This window comes from Barbus barbus, assembly GCF_936440315.1.
Source record: "Barbus barbus genome assembly, chromosome: 13".
Classification (NCBI taxonomy): Eukaryota; Metazoa; Chordata; class Actinopteri; order Cypriniformes; family Cyprinidae; genus Barbus; species Barbus barbus.
Genome location: NC_136741.1, coordinates 2,909,435 through 2,933,459, shown reverse-complemented (window position 1 = coordinate 2,933,459; position 24,025 = coordinate 2,909,435). Strand labels below are relative to the sequence as shown.

The window sequence follows — 24,025 nt, the reverse complement described above, 5'->3', positions numbered from 1 at the left end:
ACATTCTGTCAAAGACAGCATAGAAATATTTATTCATTTTTGAGGGGGATAAATTATTTAATTTGAACTTAAATTTTACTATATGCGCGATATAAATCATTTATGGTATTTATAGTAAAACATGACATGCATGTAAAGCGCGTGCCGTATTTAAACATTTTAAAGAAGAGGTGCAAATTAGGTTAATACAATACATTTCTGCTAATAGAATTGCATTATTGAGTTCTCTTCATAAATGCTAAATATGCTTTATAACATGACAACACTGAAAATCCTTTAGGATGCCACACTGCAATCAAAAGCAGCATGAACTCATAAGATGATTATTTTAGTCATGACAGTATACTAATTATCTGCATTGTCTGTGGTTGGTCAGAGGGACGCCATGCAGCACTACGGAGTGAATGGTTACTCTCTGCACGCCATGAACTCTCTGAGCGCCATGTACAACCTTCATCAACAGGCCGCCCAGCACGCGCAGCACGCGCCCGACTACCGGCCCTCCGTGCACGCACTCACGCTCGCGGAGAGACTGGCAGGTAAGCCATATCCACTCACCTGAAATAATGATAGATAGATAGATAGATAGATAGATAGATAGATAGATAGATAGATAGATAGATAGATAGATAGATAGATAGATAGATAGATAGATAGATAGATAGATAGATAGATAGATAGATAGATAGATAGATAGATAGATAGATAGATAGATAGATATAGATAGATAGATAGATAGATAGATAGATAGATAGATAGATAGATAGATAGATAGATAGATAGATAGATAGATAGATAGATAGATAGATAGATAGATAGACAGATAGATAGATTGATTTACATATTATGAAACTCACCATAATTTATCACCGTGCACATGTCCAGACATCATCTTGGAGGCGCGCTATGGCTCTCAGCACAGAAAGCAGCGCCGCAGCCGCACAGCCTTCACCGCGCAGCAGCTGGAGGCGCTGGAGAAAACTTTCCAGAAAACTCACTACCCTGATGTGGTCATGCGTGAACGTCTGGCCATGTGCACCAACCTCCCCGAAGCTCGTGTACAGGTGAGTTCACAACATGCGAGGACAGCAGCCAGTGGGGTTAGCCTACAATAATACATGCAAGAACCAAAAAGTGCAAAAAAAATATATATATATATATATATTATTAATTAAAAATAATAATTAAATATATAATTTAAAAAATGAGTATGCTATCAAAACATACACTCAACTTTGTCAGCTATGCAGGTTGTTTGCAGAATTATACATCGTTACATACTTTACACCTTAAGACACTCTAGGGTTTTTTTCTTCATGCAGTGGTCAATTTTGAGACTTCGGTCTATTTTGATTACAAAACATGTCTTCTTTTAGACTAGTAGAAATAAAACAGTCAAACTACACTTTTAATTTTTCCAGAAAGTCAGAAATCTCAAATTCAGCAGCACTTACATACACTAAACTTCACAGTTTTGAAATTATACTTATATTCTGAAGGTATCTACAGAGAGATTTGTTCCTGTATAATTTGCCCGTTTTTTCCCCTAAAAACAGTCAAAATGGTTAAAAATTTCATGTTGTTTTTATCGGATTAATGGAGTGATAAAAAGATAAATATAAAATTCCTTCTTTAAAAACCCTTCAACAAAATGAAGCAAGAAAATTGAACTTGGCTTCATCCAACATTCAGATTTCTGTTCTGGAAATGTATGCAAATTAGTTCATGCTTGATTACTTAGTTAGACAATACCTCATTTGCATATTCAAACATAAGATTTCAGAAAACTGTAATACAAAATTGTCTTAATGTACTATGAATAATTAACCAGGAAGTATGGTGATATCTACTAGTCAAGATTTGTACCCTATTCAAATTAATTCTGTTATTCACAATCTTTAAAGTTTCGCAAACACCAATGTCTTCATGTTAACAGGTGTGGTTTAAAAACCGTCGTGCGAAGTTCCGCAAGAAGCAGCGCAGCCTGCAGAAAGAGCAGCTTCAGCAGCTGAAGGATGCTGGGATGGAGGGAGCCCAGGAAGAGGGGAAAGAAGAAGCTCCACCTGTTGAGGCTCAAGCCCCGCCCTCACCTTCAGATGGGCGTGGCCCCACATGCCCCCCTCCCTGTGAGTTGAGTGAAGAGGTGAATGTCACATCACCGGAGCAGTCAGGGGCGGAGTCAGGGGCTGAGGACATGACTGACAGAGAGGATGAGTCACTGTCCATCAAAGATGAAACAATAGAGGCGGGGCCAACCCTGACTACAGATGACAGTTCACCTTTTTGCAAACCAATCAGCCCTAAATCAGGTATGAATAACTATATATGATCTTTCCTTCACAATGTTCAAAAGGAAACACCTTCAAATAGATTAAAGAATTCATGGAATTAAAGAAATTAAACGAATGTCATCATTTCCTCGCCCTTTCTTTCTGCTGGGATGCACAGAAGGAGAAAAACTGAATGGTCCAGCTCCAAAAAATGTCAAAAAAGGCACCATAACAGTAAATAACGATGGAATTGCAATTTCAGATTTTTTTTTTTTTTACTATTATGTTAAAAATGTGGGTCCAGTTTTTATGGTGAGGGTCAAATTGGAGACAAAATAATTCACCAAAAATCGTAAATATGAAAAATGCTAAATCAATCAATTAGGTAAAACATTAAACTTTGAACATTAATAGTTCTCACACATACATTTTTTTTAACAAAAAAACAAAACAAAACAAAAATTAAGAAAAAACACGAGATCATGATTTTGATTCCAAGTGAAACTGCATGCAAAAAAATATATACAAGTTTCTTCAAATAAAAGAATCATTCAATTGCATAAAAGTAAATGATGACACCTATAGAGATAGTTGAAAAACTGTCATGACATAATTTTTTTTTTTTTTTTGCAACCACCTTTAACCATGAAATTTGGTCAAACTGACCCGGAAATATCACAATCATAACAAATTGTATGCAAATTCCACAACACAGAGTGTTAAAACTCTGTATGCATGTTCATGACTCTACTTCAGGAAAAAGTCACAATATATATATATATATATATATATATATATATATATAAAATCGATCAAATTGGTGGGTCAAAAATGAAGGTTCTTTTTGGGCTCCTTTGATTTGATGGAGAACCTTTAACATCAATGGATCCTTTCCACTGCACAAAAGGTTCTTTATAGCGAAAAAGGTTCTTTATATTATTACAGTTTTCTTCACACTAAAAAAATAGGGTTAAAAATGGGGTCTTTGGGGTTAACAGTTACATTGTCTCCTCTCTCTCCTCAGATGAGCCGCTGGGTTCTCCAGCTCTTCCCTCCTCCAGTGGAGTCAACGGCGGAGTGGTTCAGACCAATTCCTACGCTTCATCTCCTCTTAGTCTGTTCCGTCTGCAGGAACAGTTTCGCCAGCACATGGCCACCACCAACAACCTCATGCACTATCCCGCCTTCGACGTGACCGCGCCATCCTCCTTACCCTACCTGGGTGTGAACGTGAACATGGCGTCTCCGCTGGGATCCCTGCCGTGTCAGCCCTACTACCAGACCCTGTCCCAGGCCCAGCAGATGTGGAGCAGCCCTCTGCTGCAGGGCTCCGGTGCTCTACCGGCCCTCAACAGCAAAACCACAAGCATCGAGAACCTGCGTCTGAGGGCCAAGCAGCATGCTGCATCACTCGGCTTGGACACGCTTCCAAACTGACCTCTGATTTACGCAAATCAATGCATTTCTGCGTCGACGTCTTGTGTTCAGGATCTACATCACATTAGTGTGCTCAAATCAACAACTGGAGCTGTTTCATTATTATATAGCATGGCGGAGTGGAGAAGTTTGGACGACTTTTAAGTGTTTTGGTCCGGCTGCATGGCAGAGGTTTTAATTTTTCCAAACACCCCTGGCTTTGCACTTTGAAACAAAAAAAAGCACATTAATTAATTTCTGTAAATAGGCTTATTCAGGTCCACAGCCTTGGTAGAAGGTTAGTGAAGCCTCCTGTTTGTATATTTGAAGAAGTTTAATTGTCTTCACTGTCTGTGGATGTTATAAAGGGACATAAAGCGCATGGATGAAGCCCCTGCAAACATCAGAAAGACTTCAGACTGACGTTCCTGACATCATGCCATGTGTTTTGTCCATTTAGAGTCTATGGGATATCCCTGAATTGTTTAAATAAATGTGAATAATTTATCAGTGAAATGAAAGGGAATAAACCACATATATAAACTGAATGTGTAACAGTAATTAGTGTATTATTGAGTCTATATTTCAGATTTTCACGTTTTTTTTCTTTTCTGTTGGGCCTAATAATTTATTGCACATGCATTTTCTACCACTGAGTCACATTCATATCAACATGCAGTTTGAAAGTTAAACTTTAAAATGTCAAAAGTTTAAAAAAAGTCATGCATTTCTTACATATCCACAATTGAAACAAAAAATGATCTCAGTCATTAAGTTATCCTTTAGATTTCTGTCATTTCAAACTGAATAATTAAATATTAAAATTAATAAAATATTAACATCTGAATTAGATACACTGCCCTACGAAATGCACAAATCATAATTAAAGGTTTAAGAAAATAATGAAAGTAAATCGCAGGAATACATTTCTCCTCAGTGGAAAAACAACAATCACTGACATAAATTTAGGTTTGTTTTAGATTTCACTTGGATTAGATTTTTAATCATGCCCCTTTTTCCATCTTTATTCTCTCAAATTAGCTTTTTAATCCACATGCACTGCATTACCTGTACACCATTACAAATAAATGGCAAACTTAACCTGGTTAACACACAAATTAAATGTATATGTGCTTCCTCTGTCTGGCCTTTTCCCTCTTTCACATCCATACTCATCTAGATAACCGATCCAATGAAAAGCTTAAAACACCGTGGCAGAAAATGAGTCCATCAACCACATCAGCCTCAGCGAGACGGTCACCACCCACCTGTCAGGTTTGGCAGCTCTGCAGTAAACAGATTAACACGGGTCAGGATTACCAGTGGAAGAATAGAGGAGTGGAGTGAGAAGACATGTCGTGTTCAGACACCTGTTAACAGCCCATACTTTATATGCTGGCACTGCAATGCATTTAAAAACATGGATTTCATTCACATTCCAGAACGAAAATGGAGAATAAAAGACAGGATCTTTATTAAAAGCATAATAATGGTTAACATCTCTAATGCCTTGGTTCTCAAGTAGTTTGTCACTGACAGTGGGGGAAAATCAGTACTAAATGCAATCATTAAAATGTGATTTAAGGATAAAATATTTTTGGAGTTATGAAAATAACAATGAATAAAAATATGGTCCAGGCCACATGAAATAGAGGTTTATGTTTTTATTACAACATGGTTTGTGTGGTGAATTATTTAAACTTAAAAGCCATTTAAAAAAATGATTAAACTTATTTAATCTATGCGGTTTTAGTAATTGTACACATTTAAATGAAAACAAATAAAATGTCAGTTTATGCCATTTTAGTAAATGTACACAAAAAACAAACAAACAAACAAAACACCTCTTAGTCTGTGCATTTTAGGCCATGAAATATGGCTTCACATTTTTATCACTACAAGGATGAATTGTTTGAACTTGAAAGCCATTGTTAAAAAAATAAAACATTATCTTTCTTATTCAGTCTGTCCCATTTTAGTAACTTAATTAAAAATACATTAAAATGAAATAAAATAAAAATACTTAAATTTGTAAATTTTCTTATTTAATCTGCTGTTTTAGCAATTGTACACATTTAAATAAAATTAATAAAAATGTCAGTTTTCTAATTCAGTCTAAACCATAAAAAAAAAATGAATTATTTAAAAAAAACAAAGTCTATGCCATTTTAGTAATTGTACACATTTAAATAAAGATCATAAATAAATAAATAAATAAAGTGTGATGTGCGTTTTTTGTTATTCTCCAATATGAAGCAAAGCCGGTTGAGAGAACCACTGCTTTAGTGATCATTAATGTAATTATACCACAATAAAATGAACTTGATGCCAAGTATGAGATGTCAAATTTCTTCTTTGACAGTTACAACCAACGTTTTTTGTGTGTATGAGTGCCGTTTTTGGGTTGGGTGCTTTTTTCGTCTTTACTTATGTGTGTGTGTGTGTGTGTTAAGCTGTTGAGGTCGTCTTGAGCTCTTTGATGTGTATCAGGGTTGTGCTCTGTTATAGGGATTTATAGGGAGTTGACAGCTGCTTGAATATGTGGCGGTACTGCGACGGCAGTGGGTTAAAGAATGCTGGGAACAGGATTAGGATCATATTCTGGCAGTGGCTGTCAGTTCATCAATGGGCTCAGGTTCCCCAGTGACAGCTCTCCTTTGCCACACGGCTAAGACTTTTAGAGGAGCCATAAAGGAGTGTGAAAAAGGGCTGCTTCAATGGCACGGTATGAGTTTTGTTCTAACCTTGCTGGATGTGCATAAAGTAGAGAAGTCAGGAAATATCAGAGGGGTGTGTCTGATTTTAACACTCGGGAGGGTTGGAGTTTATTAGTTAAACTCCATCTCAGTGGGTGCCCAGCCAAGAAAAAAAGTTAAGGGTGACTACACTATTTAAATATTTAAATGCTATTTGCTTGTTTTTTTCTGCTGCTACAAAAAAATAAAATAAATGAATCTGCAGAGCTGTATGTGCTACACTTGTCTTTCACCTATTTCACTTTTATAATGGGTTTAGAAACAATAGTATCAAGCAATATCCTCATTGCCTCACTGTGAAAGGACGAACCAAGATTCTGAACAGGCACTATTTACATATCAATGTGGGCGGTCTTGTATTAAATGTATTCATCTAATGTTACAAAAGTCCCATGCAGTTTTATTAGATATGCTTATTTTAGAGAGGGGAGGAAGCAGGGCCCAACAGTACCAGCATTTCAATCGCGTTTGAGACTAAAGATAGATGCGAGCAAACTGTAAAATGGATTTAGGAGTACATGTGCAAATATAAAGTGTGTTCGTGTGTCCTAAAAAAAGTCAGAATTTTTTGCTTTTTCTTTCCTTTTTTTTTAATGTAAGGTCATAAAATCTCTTCAATATCTTATAGTATAACAAAAGTATTAATTATTGTCTAAAAAGGAAATAATATTGGACCCAGAAAACAGGAATCACAAGACAGTTTCAGAGCAGCTCGCAATCAATAAATAGGCTACCATGCATTAATGCCAAGAGATGTGTTAATGACAATGTTTACTTAACTGTGTGTATATGTTTTAGACGGTTATACGACATTTTAGAGTCTCAGTGTATTTCAGGTTTATTGCAATTAAACCCCCCGCATGATGCAGACCAATCCCCATTATTAAATAAAAATAAAAAGATCAAGAAAAAATATTTTTCTCCTACAATATGACAGATTTCATGCATGTGACTCAAGTACACTCTAAAAAAATGGTGCTATATAGCACTAAAAGTGGTTCTTTGGCTCGTAATCATATGGGAACCACTTTTGGTGCTGTATAGCACCAAATCTTGGTGCTTCAGTGGTTCTCCAGCATGACTGAGGTGCTATATAGCACCGCTACTATATACAAAACCTGTTAAGCTTCTGTATGGTTCTTCATTGGTTCTTTGGTGTGATTAAGGTGCTATATAGCACCACTGCCATACAAAGAACCTGTTAAGCCCCTTTAAAGGTTCTTTATGAGCCAAAGAACCATTGTTGGTGCTGTTTAGCACCATTTTTGTTGAAGAAACAATGCAAAATGGCACCTCTTATGGTTCTACATAGCACCATTTGACAAAGGTGCTGTATAGCACCTTTAAAGATATGGTGCTATATAGCACCAAAAGTGGTTCCCTTATGATGATGAGCCAAGAACCACTTCTAGTGCTATATAGCACCTTTTTTTTTTTAGAGTGTAGGCTACATGCAATAGCAATTGTTTTCAATTATTGATGACATTGTAAAAAAAAATATCCTGTTCACTAAGAATAATTTATTCCATGCAGAATTGTCCGTTTACACAGAGGTTACAAAGATAAAACATTCAGCTGGTCATGTGATCTCAACATGTTTGCCTCCAAGAGGCGACCCGCTCCCTGTAAATAAACCAGAATTTATAGGCTCCTGATATGACTTGAGTGCACACATTCAGACAAAAAAAGAGAAAATACTCAAGCAGCAGAAAACTGAACGCGATCACTTTTGCAAAACGTTCTCGGTAGGAGTGACATGAAACATCAAAACTCTTCCACCGCTCTCGGCGTTAAGACAACAGAAGAAGCCGCTCAGCAGAAATTCATTCCTCACTTCAGAGGTTTAAAGCAGATTCCACATAATTCCCCTCGACAGGATTCTCACTAGAAAACTCTGCAAAGCGGCGCACATACCCTTGCATCTGACCCGCCCGTCGACTCGCTCTGCCAGCCCTGCAAAACAATACTTTCACAATACCACCGGACTTTTATTGTTGCCGCGGCGTTATATAATTCCAGGAATTACTGACAGGCAAGGATATGCTAAATCCTCCTCTGCTCTACCTGAGAGTGGATGAGACAGACTCGGCGAGCAGCGGCTCTCTGACTTGGTCGGTAATCCCGATACGCACTGTCTGCAGTTTTACTGTATGTGTTTAAGCGCATTTGCAGAGCATTTATCTCCCAATGTAAACCAATTTGGCTGTAAGGGCCTCGGGGCGAGCTCACCGCCGAAGGAAAGAAAGGAAAACTCAAACGTAGCAGAAGCGCGGTGGGGGGTGCTGTGACGTAGAGCAAAAAAATGAGAAAAGACGAAAAGAAGCAGAACGGCGCGAGAGAAAAGAGAATCCTGTCCAGAGGCGATGCTTCCCGTTTGTGCAATAAGAACCCAAAAGCTGCCAAAAACTGAATCACTGGACTGTTGAAACGCAGAAATCTTCACAATCATCGTTATCCCTTAATCCGACTGTACGTGCCGGGCCAGACATACTTTTCAACTTCCAGTCAGGTGTTTGTAGGTACTGCGTGAAACATTTGCACAGTTTTATCCACTGCTTGTAATCTCAAAACTACAATTTTTCTTCAGAAACACTCGTCACCATGATTCTAGGGCCTTCATGCAGAACTTAGAGCCAATGCTGATCAAAATCACCTGTTACTTTTAGTGCAAATATCATATTCATAACTATTACCATAAAGGGATAGTTCACCCAAATTCTGTCATCATTTACTCACCATCATGTTGTTCCAAACCTGTATGAGTTTTTCTCTTCTGCTGAAACAATCAGTTGATGGTCCCCTTTGGAAGATAAGGGCAACCAGCAGCTGTTTTGAACATGAGGGTGAGTAAATGACCGAATTTTAATTTTTTCAGTGAACTGTCACTTTAATAAAATCTCTGCTTACCACACAAGTGATTGTTTGATTTGAACAAATGCCTAAAAACAATTTAAAATCAACTTACAGTTAATTTACAACCCATTACAGGCTTTGAAATGAAATTTGAATTTGACTTACAAATGATATTTTTAAGGTATAATATGTGAGAATGGAGACACTGAATATATAAGTACAGTAATGTACTTCCTGTATAATGTCGCCAAACCAAACCCTATAGTAATTACATGTTTTTTTACTCAGTACTTGTACTCCGCACTGTAACAGGCACCTTAAAGTGTAACTGCATACATTATACTGATCAGTTTCAAGAACTACAATTATTATTCATTCCAATCAATGATCTCCAAATTTAACTACAACTTAAGGAATTGAGTAAGTTGGACACAATTAACAATCACGCACAAATCTTTTCCCACCAAAATATTTGAGTATATCAGATTTTAAAGTGATGAAGACCTTGGTTGGCGTGTGAACAGTTGCTTTGTGTGAGGTACAGACTGGAATTGTGCTCTCTTTCAATGAACAAATCTTTCTTTTGAATCTGTTTTTTGGATTTCAAATGCTCATTTTGTCAGATTTAGGAGTGCTGGGTTAATTTTTGTGCCATATAGTTAGTTGTCTCTAACTGCCGAGAACACTGGTAAGATTTTAAATGTCTTTACTGTCACTTTTGACCAATTTAATGCATCCTTGCAGAATCAAAGTAGTAATTTCTTAAAAAAAAAAAAATCTCCAAACTTTTAAACACAGCATTTGTAGATGTTACATTATTAAAGCAATTTTTTTTTTTTTATATATACAATTGCAGGCCAGAATTAGAATTAGGATCCATTTCAACAGTGAAACAGGAAAGAGAACAATAAGAGGAAGTCAAAATGTCCCTAATTAGTTTCCATCCTTGATGATTAATGTAAATGAAGGATGTATATAATGTGCACAAAACCCAGGACAGACAAATATTTACATTACATCGGAGCTGATGGCGTCATGTGTCATTAAGTCCCATTAAAGCGTTTCCAAGCGAAGTCATCATTCAGGGCACAGAAACGAGAGCCGCTCATTTCATTAATGACAGCCAAGCAAGGACGATGGTTTTCCAGTGAACCCGTGATGTACGGCTCTGATTCATTTTTACTTTAATGAACTTGTGTGGCATTAAATTATACAAAATGATACAGAAATGAAAGGGATACATTCATATCCTCATTCGGTCTTGATGAAGCTGCATTGCTTCTAGAACAGTTTCAATAACATTGTGAGAAATTATTTATTGTTACTTGTTTTTTATTAAAGGTGAGCAATTTCAGCAGCATAATCGTCACCAAACGTTATTGTGCAAAATAAAACCTGATTTCACATCGATTCTTCCCGTATACCACTGGTTGACAAACAAACAAATGTCTTATAGTATTGAAATAAGAAAAAAGGTTTTGGACAAAAGAATGGTACTTATTTTTCAATCACAGAGGCAATCATTAGTAAACATTAAGGAAATGTACAATGGTAAAACTGCATCATACAGAGTTACCAGACTTGTTCTTCGCTGAAAGCATCATATCAGATAAAGCTTTTGATGAACAACAAAGGATTTGTGAGCTTCCTAGAACACCTGTGGATGTTTCTGCGGTCACAGATTCAGTGCAGGCCTGCTCATGACTCACCTAGGACTGAACCGTTAGCAGCCCATACAGGTACATCTAAAAAAATTACAATATCATGAAAAAGGTCAATATTTTTTGTCACTCATTTCAAGTCAAACTTTCATACGTTAGATTCAATACATGTAAAGTAAAACACTTAAAAAAAAAGACAGCTTACAGCTCATGAAAGTCAAAATATTAGAATATTTACATTTGAGTTTCAATTAATGACCATCCCTACAGAATAAATTCTGGGTATCTCTTGTTCTTTGAAACCACAATAATGGAGAAGACTGCTGACTTGGCAATGATCCAGAAGACGAACATTGATGCCCTCCACAAAGAGGGTAAGTGACCGAGGCTCATTACTGAAAGGGGTGGCTGTTTACAGAGTGCTGTATCAAAGCATATTAAATGCAAAGTTGACTGGAAGGAAGGATTTGGGTAGGAAAATGTGCACAAGCAACAGGGATGACCGCAAGCTTGAGAATACTGTCCAGCAAAGCTGATTCAAACACTTGGGAGAGCTTCACAAGGAGTGGACTGAAGCTGGAGTCAGTGCATCAAGAGTCTCCACGCTCAGACGTCTTCAGGAAAAGGGCTACCAAGCCACTTCTGAACCAGAGACAACGTCAGAAGCGTCTTACCTGGGCTGTGGAGCAAAAGAACTGGACTGTTGCTCAGTGCTCCAACGTCCTCTTTTCAGATGAAAGTAAATTTTGCTTTTCATTTGGAAATCAAGGTCTGGAGTCTGGAGGAAGAGTGGAGAGGCACAGAATCCATGTTGCTTGAAGTCTAGTGTGAAGTTTCTGAAGTCAGTGATGATTTGGGGTGCCGTGACGTCTGCTGGTGCTCCACTGTGTTTTATCAAGTCCAGAGTCAATGCAGCCGTCTACCAGGAGATTTTGGAGCACTTTATGCTTCCATCTGCTGACAAGCTTTATGGAGATGCTGATTTCCTTTTCCAGCAGGACTTTAGCACCTACCCACACTGCCAAAACCACTTCCAAGTGCTTTGCTGACCATGACATTACTGTGCTTGATTGGCCAGACGACAAGCCCGACCTGAACCCCAAATGGAATCTATGGGACATTTTCAAGAGAAAGATGAGAAACAGTCGATCCAACAATCAAGACGAACTGAAGGCTCAATCGTGCCTCAGCAGAGCCACAGGCTGATCGCTTCCATGCCCTTCCTCACTGATGCTGGAGTTTGTGCTAAAGGAGCCCCGACCAAGTATTGAGCGCAGAAATGAACATACTTTAAAGAACTTGAACTTTTCTGTTTTGCAAATCCTTTTTTTGATTGATCTTAGGAAATATTCTAATTTTGAGATACTGATTTTTTACTTTCATGAGCTGTAAGCTCTAATCATCAAAATTAAATCAAAAAACTTCTGAAATGTTTTACTTTACATGTAAAGAATCTAAAATATGAAAGTTTCACTTTTTGAAATAAGTAACTTTTTCACAATATTCTAATTTTTTAAGATGTACCTGTATGCAGCAATATTTCAGTCATTAATGTTTCCTGGTGAGTTTGCTCTTGGCTGTAAGCTGTTCAACCTCTCTCATAAAGCGCAGACACATTTCATCCTGCCACGGCAGAGATACACACTGCACTGCCACAGGGAGACCAACGCCACCCTTCACCGCCTGAAAACACACACACACACACACGTTTCAATATATTACTGGGGACATCTCATAAACTTCCATTGTTTTTATATCAGTTCAATTATATTTCAATGGCCTACCCATAACCATAAAAACAACACAGAAACCTGTGCTGATTGATAGAAACATGATTTATAAGACTTTTTAACTAGTGATGGCCACACTATTTTGCTGTCATGATATTTTACTATATAAGTGAGGACATTTGCCCCTCACAAGTACAGCTACAGAAGTACACACAAAGAAACGCAGAAAAGTTTTTTTGTGCCCCATTTTCATCCCATGCCATAGTACTAATATAATTAACCATTAACTTGGATTTGCTTTGTAATACAAAATTAAAGCAAAAACAAAAACTGTATTTTTAACACAAAATGAAACATTATTGACTGTAAAATGAATTCCTACATTCATATAAATCTCTACAGTCGTTTCTACACTGACAATTACACCCAATCACAATTAAATTAAAATATTAAATTAATTAAAATTAAATTTAAACATTTTACATGATTAAACATTTTTTCCTCCATCCTTCAACACATATGAAAACATAGTAAACTATTGGCACTATGTAAGATTGTCATCCTATATTTAGGATTGGGCTAATAGTTTAAAAAATGGCCATAGAAAAACAATGTTCTGACACCTGTTACTTGTTTGGAATTATTAAATAAAATAAAAACATCTGGATCAAATAGCGCAGTCTTTTTAGATTAGAATGACCCAAAAATACACAGTGTCATATATGGCTTTACGACGTTTTTTCCCAAGTTATAAGAGCATTATATTTAATAAAATTATAAAGTTTATTGTTTAATAAAACATGTCAGTCTGCCTCTTGCTGTGTGGTTCCTTCTTTGTAATTGTGACTACACTGCCTCCTTGTGGTAGTCAGGCATTCAACCCACATAATGTTTTTTACAGTATTTTAAGGTTGACTAAAATTACATTTGCATTTAATGTCAATTTACCTCAGTGGTCTTGCACTGGGAAAAACGTACCTTAACGAAGAGTTTGTCCCACACGTCCCCATGGGTACCCGTGTACTGTGGAAGCTGTGCCTCGTCCTCCTCCGTCACTGTAGACACGGTCACGGCCCCGGCTGGGAAGTTCAGCAGGTTGTACAGGCTGGTGTAACTGGCAGCACCTTCAGGAGCAGAGAACATTTACTGCATCTAGGTGACTGTTACTGGCCTTACATTAGGCTAAAATCATTACGGTCGAGTAAATAAGTAACATTAAACTGCAGAAACGTACAACACGATTTCAAACTGACACAGAAACACAATCCACATTAGCACAATTCTTGACCGCTTTTAAGTAACCCACTAACAGGAAGTATAAAATTGGCACATACAGTAGGTAATGCAAGTACATTTTCATTCCCTCAGCATTACAAGTTAAATAGAGTAAAAATTTTATAATAAATGTTACAGGAATATTTCACCCAAAAATGAAAATTTGCTGAAAATGTACTCAACCTCAGGGCATTCGAGGATATATAAGTTTGCTGCTTCTTCTGAACAAATACGTTTTTATTCAAAATAAGTTTGTTTCTCCTTCTGAACAGATTTGGAGAAATGTAGCATTCCATCACTCGTTCACCAGTGGATGCTCTGTAGTGAATGGGTGCCGTCAGAATGAGAGTCCAAACAGCTGATAAAAACATCACAATAATCCACACCACTCCAGTCCATCAGTTAACTTGTGAGAACTTGTGAAGCCAAAAGTTGCGTGTTTGTAAGAAACAAATCCATAATTAAAGCATGTTAACTTTAAAGCGTTGCTTCTGGCCTAATCATGAGTCCATAATCTATAATAAGGCTTCCTCCAGTGAAAAAGTCCAACCTCTGTTGAGTCTCACATCAAAATCCACCCACATATTTGTTTAGAACTATTTTAGCTTGTAAGCGTGCTTGATCTGTGCATATTTCTCTCCGAGTACGACGAGACCACTTTTGGACCGGAGAAAGCAATATTATAGATAGAGGACTCATATTTTAGCTGGAAGCAGCAGTTTGAAGATAAAAACATCTTAATGATTAATTAGTTGTTTTTTTAATACAAACACACAGCTTTTCACTTCACAAGAAATTAATAGATGGACTGGAGTGGTGTGGATTATTGTGATGTTTTTTTATCAGCGGTTTAAACTCATTCTGACGGCACCCATTCACTGCAGAGGATCCATTGTTGAACAAGTGATGTGATGCTACATTTCTCCAAATCTTTTCCCATGACGAAACAAACTCATCGACATGGATAGTCTGAGGGTGAACTGCAACCATCAAGATCTAATCAAAGGGAGACGTATGACAGGTCAAAAAATAATATTTTACTAGTCAGACTAACTAGTAATGCTGAAGGAATTACAACCTAAAAAATAAAAACGAGACGTCAGATGTGATGCAGTGACTAACAAGAAAAAAAAAAAAAAAAAAAGACATTCATATCCACACACACACACACACACACACACACACATATATATAAATTGCATTTCATCACAAAAAATGGTCAAGCCTGGGTTTACAGGCACAAAGATAATAATGAAAATGTAATGGTCATGTAAATATGAGGTAAGACAGTACTGTTGAGTCTCCCACAGTAATGGAAATTGTAGGCTGGTCCAAGCATGGGACACAACAATACATCCACATTCAGTCTCCTCCACTCAGCTATCACCTCCTGAATGTATTCCTACAGATAAGAAAAAAACCTTTTGCAATCACGTCAGAAGAAGAATCTTTCATATTGCTTAACACTGTCACAACAATACACTGGAACAAAAACACAATATCATAAACAGCATGTAAAATACAGTTCAGACACAAGAGGTGAAGAATGTGGTCAATTTGGCAGAAGAATGTCCAATTTAGGAGTTGAGGAAGGCGTGAGGCTATATAGCTATTTGTTGAGTAAGATACGCCAACGTGAAGACGCCATTTAGGTGTACGTTGGTTTTCATCAGGATTTGGTCATTTTCCTTCTCCTCAAAGAGAGCTTTTTGTAGAGTTGTGTGTTCCTGACTTTGTAAGTTTATTTCTTTGGCATTGTTTTATATAATGTTAATTCTTGAGGTTATGTATGTTTGAGTTGCATGTGATTTATCATTCATATGTATCAGTGGTCCTATTTGATTGTTAAACTGTTTAGTGTTGAGTTAATTGGATTATATAATTTGTAACAATTGCTTGAATTCCTATGTTGTTAATTATATTTAAGATTGGTTCTTTGTCTTTTGTTTATAGAAAGCATTCAACTCTATATTTGATTCATACAACTATGCTTTGCTTCCTATGCCTCTGTTGATGAATAAAGATCATGGATTGAGTACTGGATCCCCGGTGTTTTGATGGACACACCATCCTGGTAGCACACTTTCCTGAACCAACGCACTTCCAAACTTTACATTATGTATAATGCAAGAAAACCGCATCGCTGTGCATGGTTTAGTATACTATAGCAATGAGCATTGAGAACAAAGGTCTCTTACAGCCCCCCTCAGTTCAAAAACATCAACATAAAACCACGTCTGTAAAAACCATGTCTTGATCAAGTTGATAATCATTTCTAGTTTCAGTGGTGTTGATGAAAGCTGTTGAAAAACCATAAAAGACTACCTCAATATTTGCATGTTGTCTCCACAATTCTGCCACAGACCTTAAAAAGGTGGAAAAACAAGTTGATTTATATATACAGTATTATACTAAAGGAACAGTTTACCCAAAAATTCATTTAAATTCTGCACAAACACAAAGCTGTCAGAAGACATCTGAAGACTGTGAATATATATTATGCTGTATGAAAAAAAAAAAAAAAGTTTAATAGAAGAAAAAAAAAAAAAGTCATTTTTGAGGTTTTGAAGGGTAAATAATTAATTTTAAAAGTAAATAATTTTTTTCATTTCTAGGCGAAAATACACTTCCATTCAAAAGTTTGTGATTGGTGGAGTCACATGTCGTGCTCATGAACCTAGTCGCACTCCAGTAGCACTCCGTACGTTTGGCCTCTTTTTGCTGATTTTTTCATTTTGTTTTAAGTTTTATTCATTGGTTGTGCTTTACCTGATGGCATGCAGTCGTAAACAGCAGGAGTTGTCTCCATCGGCTTCTCCGATTAAGAAGAAATCCAAGTCACCGAACTCAAGCGATATGATGGACAAGATGCTGAACACGGTTACACACTTTGAGGACAGAGTTGACGGCGATGCGGAACGAGTTCGCTTCTCACATGTCAGTTGTTCAGTCGCTATGCTCTAAACTGGATCTTCTTACAGGGGAGATGTGAAAACAAAAGAAAGTCGTCGCAGATCATGATAGGCGAGTAGCAGCGCTCAAGCAACAGGTTGTGGACTTACAGGATCACAATAGGTGCAGCAATCTGCATCTGGTTAGATTGCCTGAAGGATCCGAAAAGGACGACCCTATGGGCTTTTTGAAAAGATCACTACCGACGTGGCTCCCGACTCTAGCGGGATAAATTCCCCTCACAAACGTACAGGTTTTCTGGATTTTTTGCGAAGAAGGAAGATTGATATAGTGTTAGTTCAAGAATCCCATTTGAAAGAGGAGGTTTCAATACGTTTTATGAAGTGGTATCTCACTCATCTTCGGATACTAAAACCAAGGATGTCCTAATATTGGTGCGGAGGACTTTAAATATTACTATTTTAGATAAAGGCAGCTGCTTTTTGTATTGTACTACTGTTCCACAAAATAAAACTTAATAAACAGTTGTTAACAAAAAAACGTTTGTGATTGGAAAGTCTTATTTTAATGTTTTGAAAGAAGTCTCCTCTGCTCAGCAAGGCTGCATTCATTTGATAAATATACAGCAAAAACAGTAATATTGTGAAAATGTATTATAATTTAACTTTAAAAAAAAATCTGAATATACTCTTAAATATAATGTATTCCTGTGAGTCAAAGCTGTATTTTCAGCATCATTACTCCAGTCTTCAGTGTCACATGATCTTCAGAAATCATTCTAATATGCTGATTTACTGCTCAAGAAACATTTCTGAGAGTTATTAGTGTTGAAAACAGTTGTGCTGCTTCATATTTTAGTGTAAAACATGATAAAAATGTATTTTGTGATTAATACAAAATTTAAAAATGCTGTTTTTTTTACATTTTGCTTTTTTTAACTATGTAAAAGTTTTTAATTGTTGCTTTATCAATTTAATTCATCTTCGCTGAATAAAAGTACTAATTTCTTTGAAAAAAAAAAATCTTACTGATCCCAAACTTTGAGTGGTAGTGCATTTCATTTTTTTCTAAAACTTTCTAAAAAATTGTAACCAATTTAAATTACACTCTAGAAAATTATATTTATCAACATTATTCTAAATGAATAAAAGTGCATCTCTATAACTGACCCAACTCCAAGACTTGCATCTATGGTTGCAGACAACCGTGGATACTGAAGAGCACAAACATAAAGACCAGTGAAAAACAGATTAGGTTGAATATCCCCTTTCCAAAACAACTCATTGCTTAATTAGATGCAAATGAAAAGCAGGAAACAACTGCGATTACAGCACTTACAAAAGGCTTGAGAACAAAAGAAACAAGCTTCTTTATGAAGCGTGGAGTGCTCAGCATGGTGGCCTGAGCGCGGAGACACAGGTCAATGGGACCTGCATTCCTGAAAGCACATGAAACACACACAATACACAACAGACATGTCAATAAGCGGAGACTAGTGTTTTAAATGGAAATCTGAATGTGCTGATAAGAGACATACAGATGACTAAGGAGGGTACGACCTCCGTCAGCCAAGATCCCTCTGACAGTCAACTCATGGAAGACATGGTAGAGCCGCAGGGGTTGCATTGGAACCAGCTAAAATCAAACATCAGACAAGTTTTTCAAGTCTTTACTACACATGTATAACGTGTTGACACAGCGTTTAACCCTTAGTTGTATGGTGTCCACTGTCCACTATAGTAGACTGAAAACCATTCAGACTTTCACGACCAATTCATAACCACTGTTGTGTGGTTTAAAAAGGGCATTTTCTTTCTTACCTACAAGCTGCCATTAGTTAACTGTTAATGCAGTGTGTCTGTGTACCGTGTGCCCCGCTCTCTCCAGCAGGTCCTTAGTCTCCCTGAAGGCCCTGGCCATGCTTGGAGACGGCTGCAGATACCCGTCGTTCTCATAATAACCAATCTTCAGGGGCACGGAGCTCTCATACACCTGTTTAACAAAAGCAAAGTACCGGTATCATAGATTCTGCATTCACATCACAAATACAGGCATCTGGTGTGTGATATTTAATACAGAACCTCTTGGTTGAATGGTATGGGAGGGACGGTGGGGTCTAAGGAGAACATGTCCTGGCAGAGCAGTGCCCGCATACACAGTGCCAAGCTCTCGACGTCCCTTCCCAAAGGGCCAAGAGAGGACAGCACTGCAAACAAACACAATGAGACGAAATACATGACATGATGTTCTGTTTAGTGTATCGTTCAGTCCTAGATCAGCAAGGATGATCTCACCTGATTTCTGGCCTTTGACGCATGAACTGATTCCTTGAATGCTAAATATAAATATTAATAAAAATGTTAAAAAAGCAAGAAAAACAGGTGGATTAAGGTGAAAGTTGAAAGGCGACTTTCAAACAATCTGTCAAGATCATGCTTTATCAAAAACAGGAAATTTTGTACCCCACAATAAAAATAAAATATATATTGCTTGAATAAAATAAAGCATTTTTACAAAGCCACATTTATTTACATGTCAACGAAAATATGACCTAGACACGTTTTTCTGAGATTCAGCCACACATACGCAAATAAACGGACATTACATTGCGTCTCATTAATAATAAAAGTCATATAAAGTTTTTGTTCACATGTTATTATAAGCATTTAGCAATGTGATTCCCTTGATATATTAGCAATTAGGCTACTTTTGATTCATTCTAGTTAATATTACTATCAGTGTTGGGGAGTAACTAGTTACATGTAACGGAATTACGTCATTTAATTACAAAATAAATATAATTGTAATCAGTTACAGTTACTGATAAAACAAAATTGTGATTAAATTATAGTTACTTGTGAAAATGTTAAGAATTAGGGGGTTTCATCTGAATTGTATTCACACACACACACACACACACACACACACACATACAGATTTAATTGATTTCATTCATAAATTACAGTGCCTGCTCTAAAATATAAGACACCGTTGTTTCAGAAGTTTAGGACATGACTGGTCATCTTCGCACCTCCCGTATTAGGAGCGGTGTTAACACATTAATTTATATTTTGTTTGATCTTTCTCTTAAATGATCAACCCTGTTACCTTCATTTTCTATACTAAACAAATGATTATTGAAAACTGGACATTTGTAGCATTACATCATATTTCTAATAAATACCTGAGCACATGGCTATTGATGGCTAAAAGAACTATAGGATGGTTAACCCAGTTACTGTTTAAACACACAGAAATATTTAAACCGTTTATGATTTACATTGAGACGACACACACAACTCTTCATGAGGTCATTTGTAGGACAGAAGCTTTAAAACCTTTGTTGTCAATTACTGTAAGAAGCATCAGTGTAAGGAATTTTAATATTATTCATGTTTACTCCATACATTTACTACAATATTTCTTTGATATTATGAACTGGTATATGTGAGTGTTTAAGAGTGAATATGAGAAGATGTCACCTACGTGTTCTTGCTTAAGAAAAACAGGATATCATGAGGATTTCAGGAAGACGCTACGTGAGAAGTGCTTATCACACTTTCTTAGCTTTATATGGTAATATTGGGAGACAGCTATTGAAAACAATAGGGCAAACGTGTATAAAACATATGTCACACATATGGCGGAGCTCACTGCTGTCTACCTGACTTTCTTGCAAGAATAAAAACTCAAAAGACTGTCTCTGACCGTGTTCTTTATTTAAAAGGAAACTATCTACAACACATCACACTTCCAAAACCTACTGTGGACCCTTTGCTTTGGAATATGAAACTTTTCCTCACAACATACAGTAACCTCACATTGAAAGATGCATATGTACCTTAGCCTCCTTGCTGTGGGCTTGAATCCACAAATCCCACAGAAGGATGCTGGGATACGAATGCTCCCAGCAATGTCAGTGCCTAGGCCCAGGATGGAGCCTCCTCCTCCAATCAGAGCTCCCTCCCCTCCGGATGAACCACCAGGGGTCTTCTGAAGGTTGCAGGGGTTCAAGGTTTGCCCGTAAATGGGGTTACTGCAGTCATAACTAAAGTGTTAAATACAAACACATAGGATCTGATTTGGTAACAACAGTGGATACAATGATACAAAGCAGCTTTCCAGAACCTTCACTCTCTCTGTTCCTGTGTTGTGGCACAGGCTTCTAACCTCCTGATCTGCTGAGACCATCCTTCAATAGGTATATTCATAAGTTGAATTTTTTTCAAATATTTTATTTCAGTTAAATAAAGAAAAAAACAGTAATCAAAACGATCCTTTCTGGACAAAATATTTGATTAAATTAAAAAAAAAGTTAAATTAAAATTCAACAACAAACAATTTTATATTTATAGCTGTACTTTAAAATATAAATAATGCATCATTTTTTCCTTGTTGAAAATGAGATGTTAAATTGATGGTCCATTGACATGGAGGATAAATGGGATAACTGTCATGAATAATGTTTAAAAGACAAAAAACACTTTTATGGCTATGCTCCAGTAAATGAGCTCCTAACTGCATGGTCTCTTCATACACTCCTGCTTGCTAAAGATTAATTTTGCCTTGGCCTGCAATTGATTTGATATTTGATACCCCACCCCCCAGAAATACAGTGTTTTCTCACTTGAGAAGACCTTGTGGTATGTTGGTCTTGATGAACGGGATCGCGCCCTGCTTCTTTAGCACCTTAACCACCACACTGTCCCCAAGCGCAGGCTGATCCAACTTACTCACCACACCACAGGAAGCGTCACGACCCTGCTCACGCAAACAGGATGTTACATACATTACACAGCAAAGACACTTCTCTGAACCTGTCTAACCATCATATTCACCTCATATGCGACATTGTCCTTGATGCTGATGGGCACTCCATACAGAAGACCTTTCTTTTGAGTGCTGATGTCTTTAAGCTGTGCCACGGACTCCATTATGATCTCAGTGCTGCAGTTCAGATTCTTGTTCACCTCCAGAGCCTTTGAAGTACAGCATTACACAACTCAACAATAAGCATTTTCTTTTCCTGCTGGTCCTGTGCACTTTTATATATGTGACCCTGGACCACAAAACCAGTCATAAGTAGCACTGGTATATTTGTAGCAATAGCCAACAATATATTGTATGGGTCAAAATGATTAATTTTTATTTTATGCCAAAAATCATTAGGATATTAAATAAAGATAATGTTCCATTAAGATATTTAGTAAATTTCCTACTGTAAATGTATCATAACTTAATTTTTGATTAGTAATATGCATTGCTAAGAACTTCGTTTGGACAACTTTAAAGGCGATTTTCTCAATATTTAGATTTTTTTTTGCACCCTCAGATTCCAGATTTTCAAATAATTGTATCTCGGTCAAATATTGCCCTATCATAACGAACCATACAATAATGGAAAGCTTATTTATTTATCTTTCAGATTATGTATAAATCTCAATTTCAAAAAAATTTACCTTTATGACTGGTTTTGTGGTCCAGGATCACACATATACATATATATATACGAGAAAATACAATATAGGAAAAGCAATATTATATTCCCACATTATGTACAACTGAATTCAAATGAATTAAAATGTATTAATCAGTTGTTCAACAATATCATAATTGCTATAGCTTTCATTTCTAATAATATATTACTGCTTATGCTCTTTTAAGAAGAGATTTTTTTTAATAATACTATTATAAATAAAAATATGATTAAAACTATTAGTAAATGTTGTATAGAATAGACTGCACAAGACGACTTAAGGTCTCAAAATGATAGCAATTAAAACATTGATTGTAAACCTCTGAAGCTGGCCATAAACTCATAAATCTCATACAGAACTTTATCCACTTGTAAAATATGGCAGCAGTCACAACCTTTTCCATAAAGGCATAAAGCACAGCGTCTGGCTGCAGGGAGCCGTCCTTGAGTTTCCCAGTGAGCTCAGACAAAGACAGAGACACTATAGAGCTGCCCTCAAAGTCTGGCTTCTGGAAAGATGCGAGAAAAACAAACAAAACAATCAGATGTTTATTGAATCAATCTATAATAGAGGAGACTGGGGCTAGTTGTCACAGGTGCTTAATCTCAGTAACTAGTTTTGAGTCAAAAGTCCAATTACACAAATGCTTATTTTCTCTAGCAATTCATTTAAATTTGATTATTCATATATTTAAAGCATTATTTAAATCCACTTAATTTTATTTGTTTACATGTATTAATTATATTTGTTTGGCACAAGCACAGAAAAAAAGTGGATTTTTGTTACACCTTTCATTTTCATAAACTAGTTTGTTTCTTAATTGCTTTGTTTACATTTTGCAGTAGTGGGCGATTTCATTGTGACAACATTAGAATCTGCATACATGAAAATCACATTCATAAACACTTACTCTATATATGAAGAGTTTATTTGCAAAAACAGGTTTTTATTATTATTATGTTATCATGCTTTTGTGTTAGTTAGCTGTTACCTAGTCAAAAAACAACTGTTTGATTGAGATTAACTGGGATGCACAATGAACTCTTCATATATTGCATGAATAACAGATGCATGTTAGTTTTCATACCTGTATTTTAAATTGTTGCACGGCTTGTTCAGCCAGTTGAAGTGATTTATCTCGTCTTTTCCGTGCATTTAGTATTTTCTTCTGAATCTTCTGATAATTTCTCCATTTCAAGAAGAGATATAATGCACCTGTACCACAAACTGTGGCTGCAATCACCGGCGTCCAGTTAATATTCATGTCTAATATAAGCTGCTGCGCATCAAAGCCGTCCATAACTGCTGCTCAGAGAAGAGTAATGCCTTCTTTCTCCAGTTTTTGGTGCATTACCGCCTCCCTCTGCTCCGGAGTGTGGATCAAATAATAGCTTAGTAATGCCAACATGTGCTGGGACCCACATAAATTTAGCCTGACATCCCATATGACTTAATCTTGAGTTTAATTGAAGCACTTCATACATACAGGATATCTTTCTGACCTTAAACTGATAAAGAAACAGAGCATATTAAAACCTTTTCCACCCATTGCAAAGCAATTAAAATTGCCATCATGATGGCAGCACTCTAAATATGTTTATTTACAGCCGAGGTGGTAGACACCGTGAACCGGAAGTTGACGGAGGTGGAGCGTCTCTCTTCACATGAAACTCT

The 24,025-nt window shown here is 36.7% G+C and overlaps 2 protein-coding genes across 3 annotated transcripts; one reads left to right on the top strand and one right to left on the bottom strand.

Annotated features, from left to right (window-relative positions):
* Window positions 1–385: 385 nt before the first annotated feature.
* Window positions 386–3,707, top strand: LOC306879308 (diencephalon/mesencephalon homeobox protein 1-B; the record flags this gene model as incomplete). The annotated part of the gene is made up of 4 exons (XM_079432136.1): window positions 386–539; window positions 886–1,064; window positions 1,937–2,309; window positions 3,295–3,707. 4 exons carry the CDS (start codon window positions 386–388, stop codon window positions 3,705–3,707), a joined length of 1,119 nt encoding a protein of 372 aa, XP_079288262.1.
* Window positions 3,708–10,441: 6,734 nt separating this feature from the next.
* Window positions 10,442–24,008, bottom strand: faah (fatty acid amide hydrolase). Of its 2 annotated transcripts, XM_079431791.1 has the most exons (16): window positions 23,439–24,008; window positions 22,746–22,859; window positions 21,713–21,853; window positions 21,502–21,635; window positions 20,716–20,922; window positions 19,169–19,209; window positions 18,956–19,080; window positions 18,741–18,866; window positions 18,412–18,509; window positions 18,213–18,312; window positions 18,044–18,087; window positions 16,287–16,326; window positions 15,255–15,363; window positions 13,665–13,810; window positions 12,481–12,639; window positions 10,442–11,040 (listed from the first exon to the last, which is right to left on the bottom strand). In XM_079431791.1, exons 1-15 carry the CDS (start codon window positions 23,649–23,651, stop codon window positions 12,505–12,507), a joined length of 1,773 nt encoding a protein of 590 aa, XP_079287917.1. In that variant the 5' UTR covers window positions 23,652–24,008; the 3' UTR covers window positions 10,442–11,040; window positions 12,481–12,504. The 2 variants fall into 2 exon arrangements, with proteins under 2 accessions (XP_079287917.1, XP_079287918.1); XM_079431792.1 differs by lacking the exons at window positions 22,746–22,859; window positions 23,439–24,008 and adding an exon at window positions 22,671–22,735 and having other exon boundaries at window positions 10,633–11,040.
* Window positions 24,009–24,025: the final 17 nt, after the last annotated feature.

Excerpts from the sequence above, each read along its gene's own strand:
- faah (XM_079431791.1), bottom strand. The coding sequence starts at position 23,651 with ATGGACGGCTTTGATGCGCAGCAGCTTATATTAGACATGAATATTAAC. Across the intron at positions 22,860-23,438 it reads TGCAACAATTTAAAATACAG|AAGCCAGACTTTGAGGGCAG; the intron begins GTATGAAAACTA and ends GCATCTTTCCAG. Across the intron at positions 20,923-21,501 it reads ATACCACAAGGTCTTCTCAA|TTATGACTGCAGTAACCCCA; the intron begins GTGAGAAAACAC and ends TTAACACTTTAG.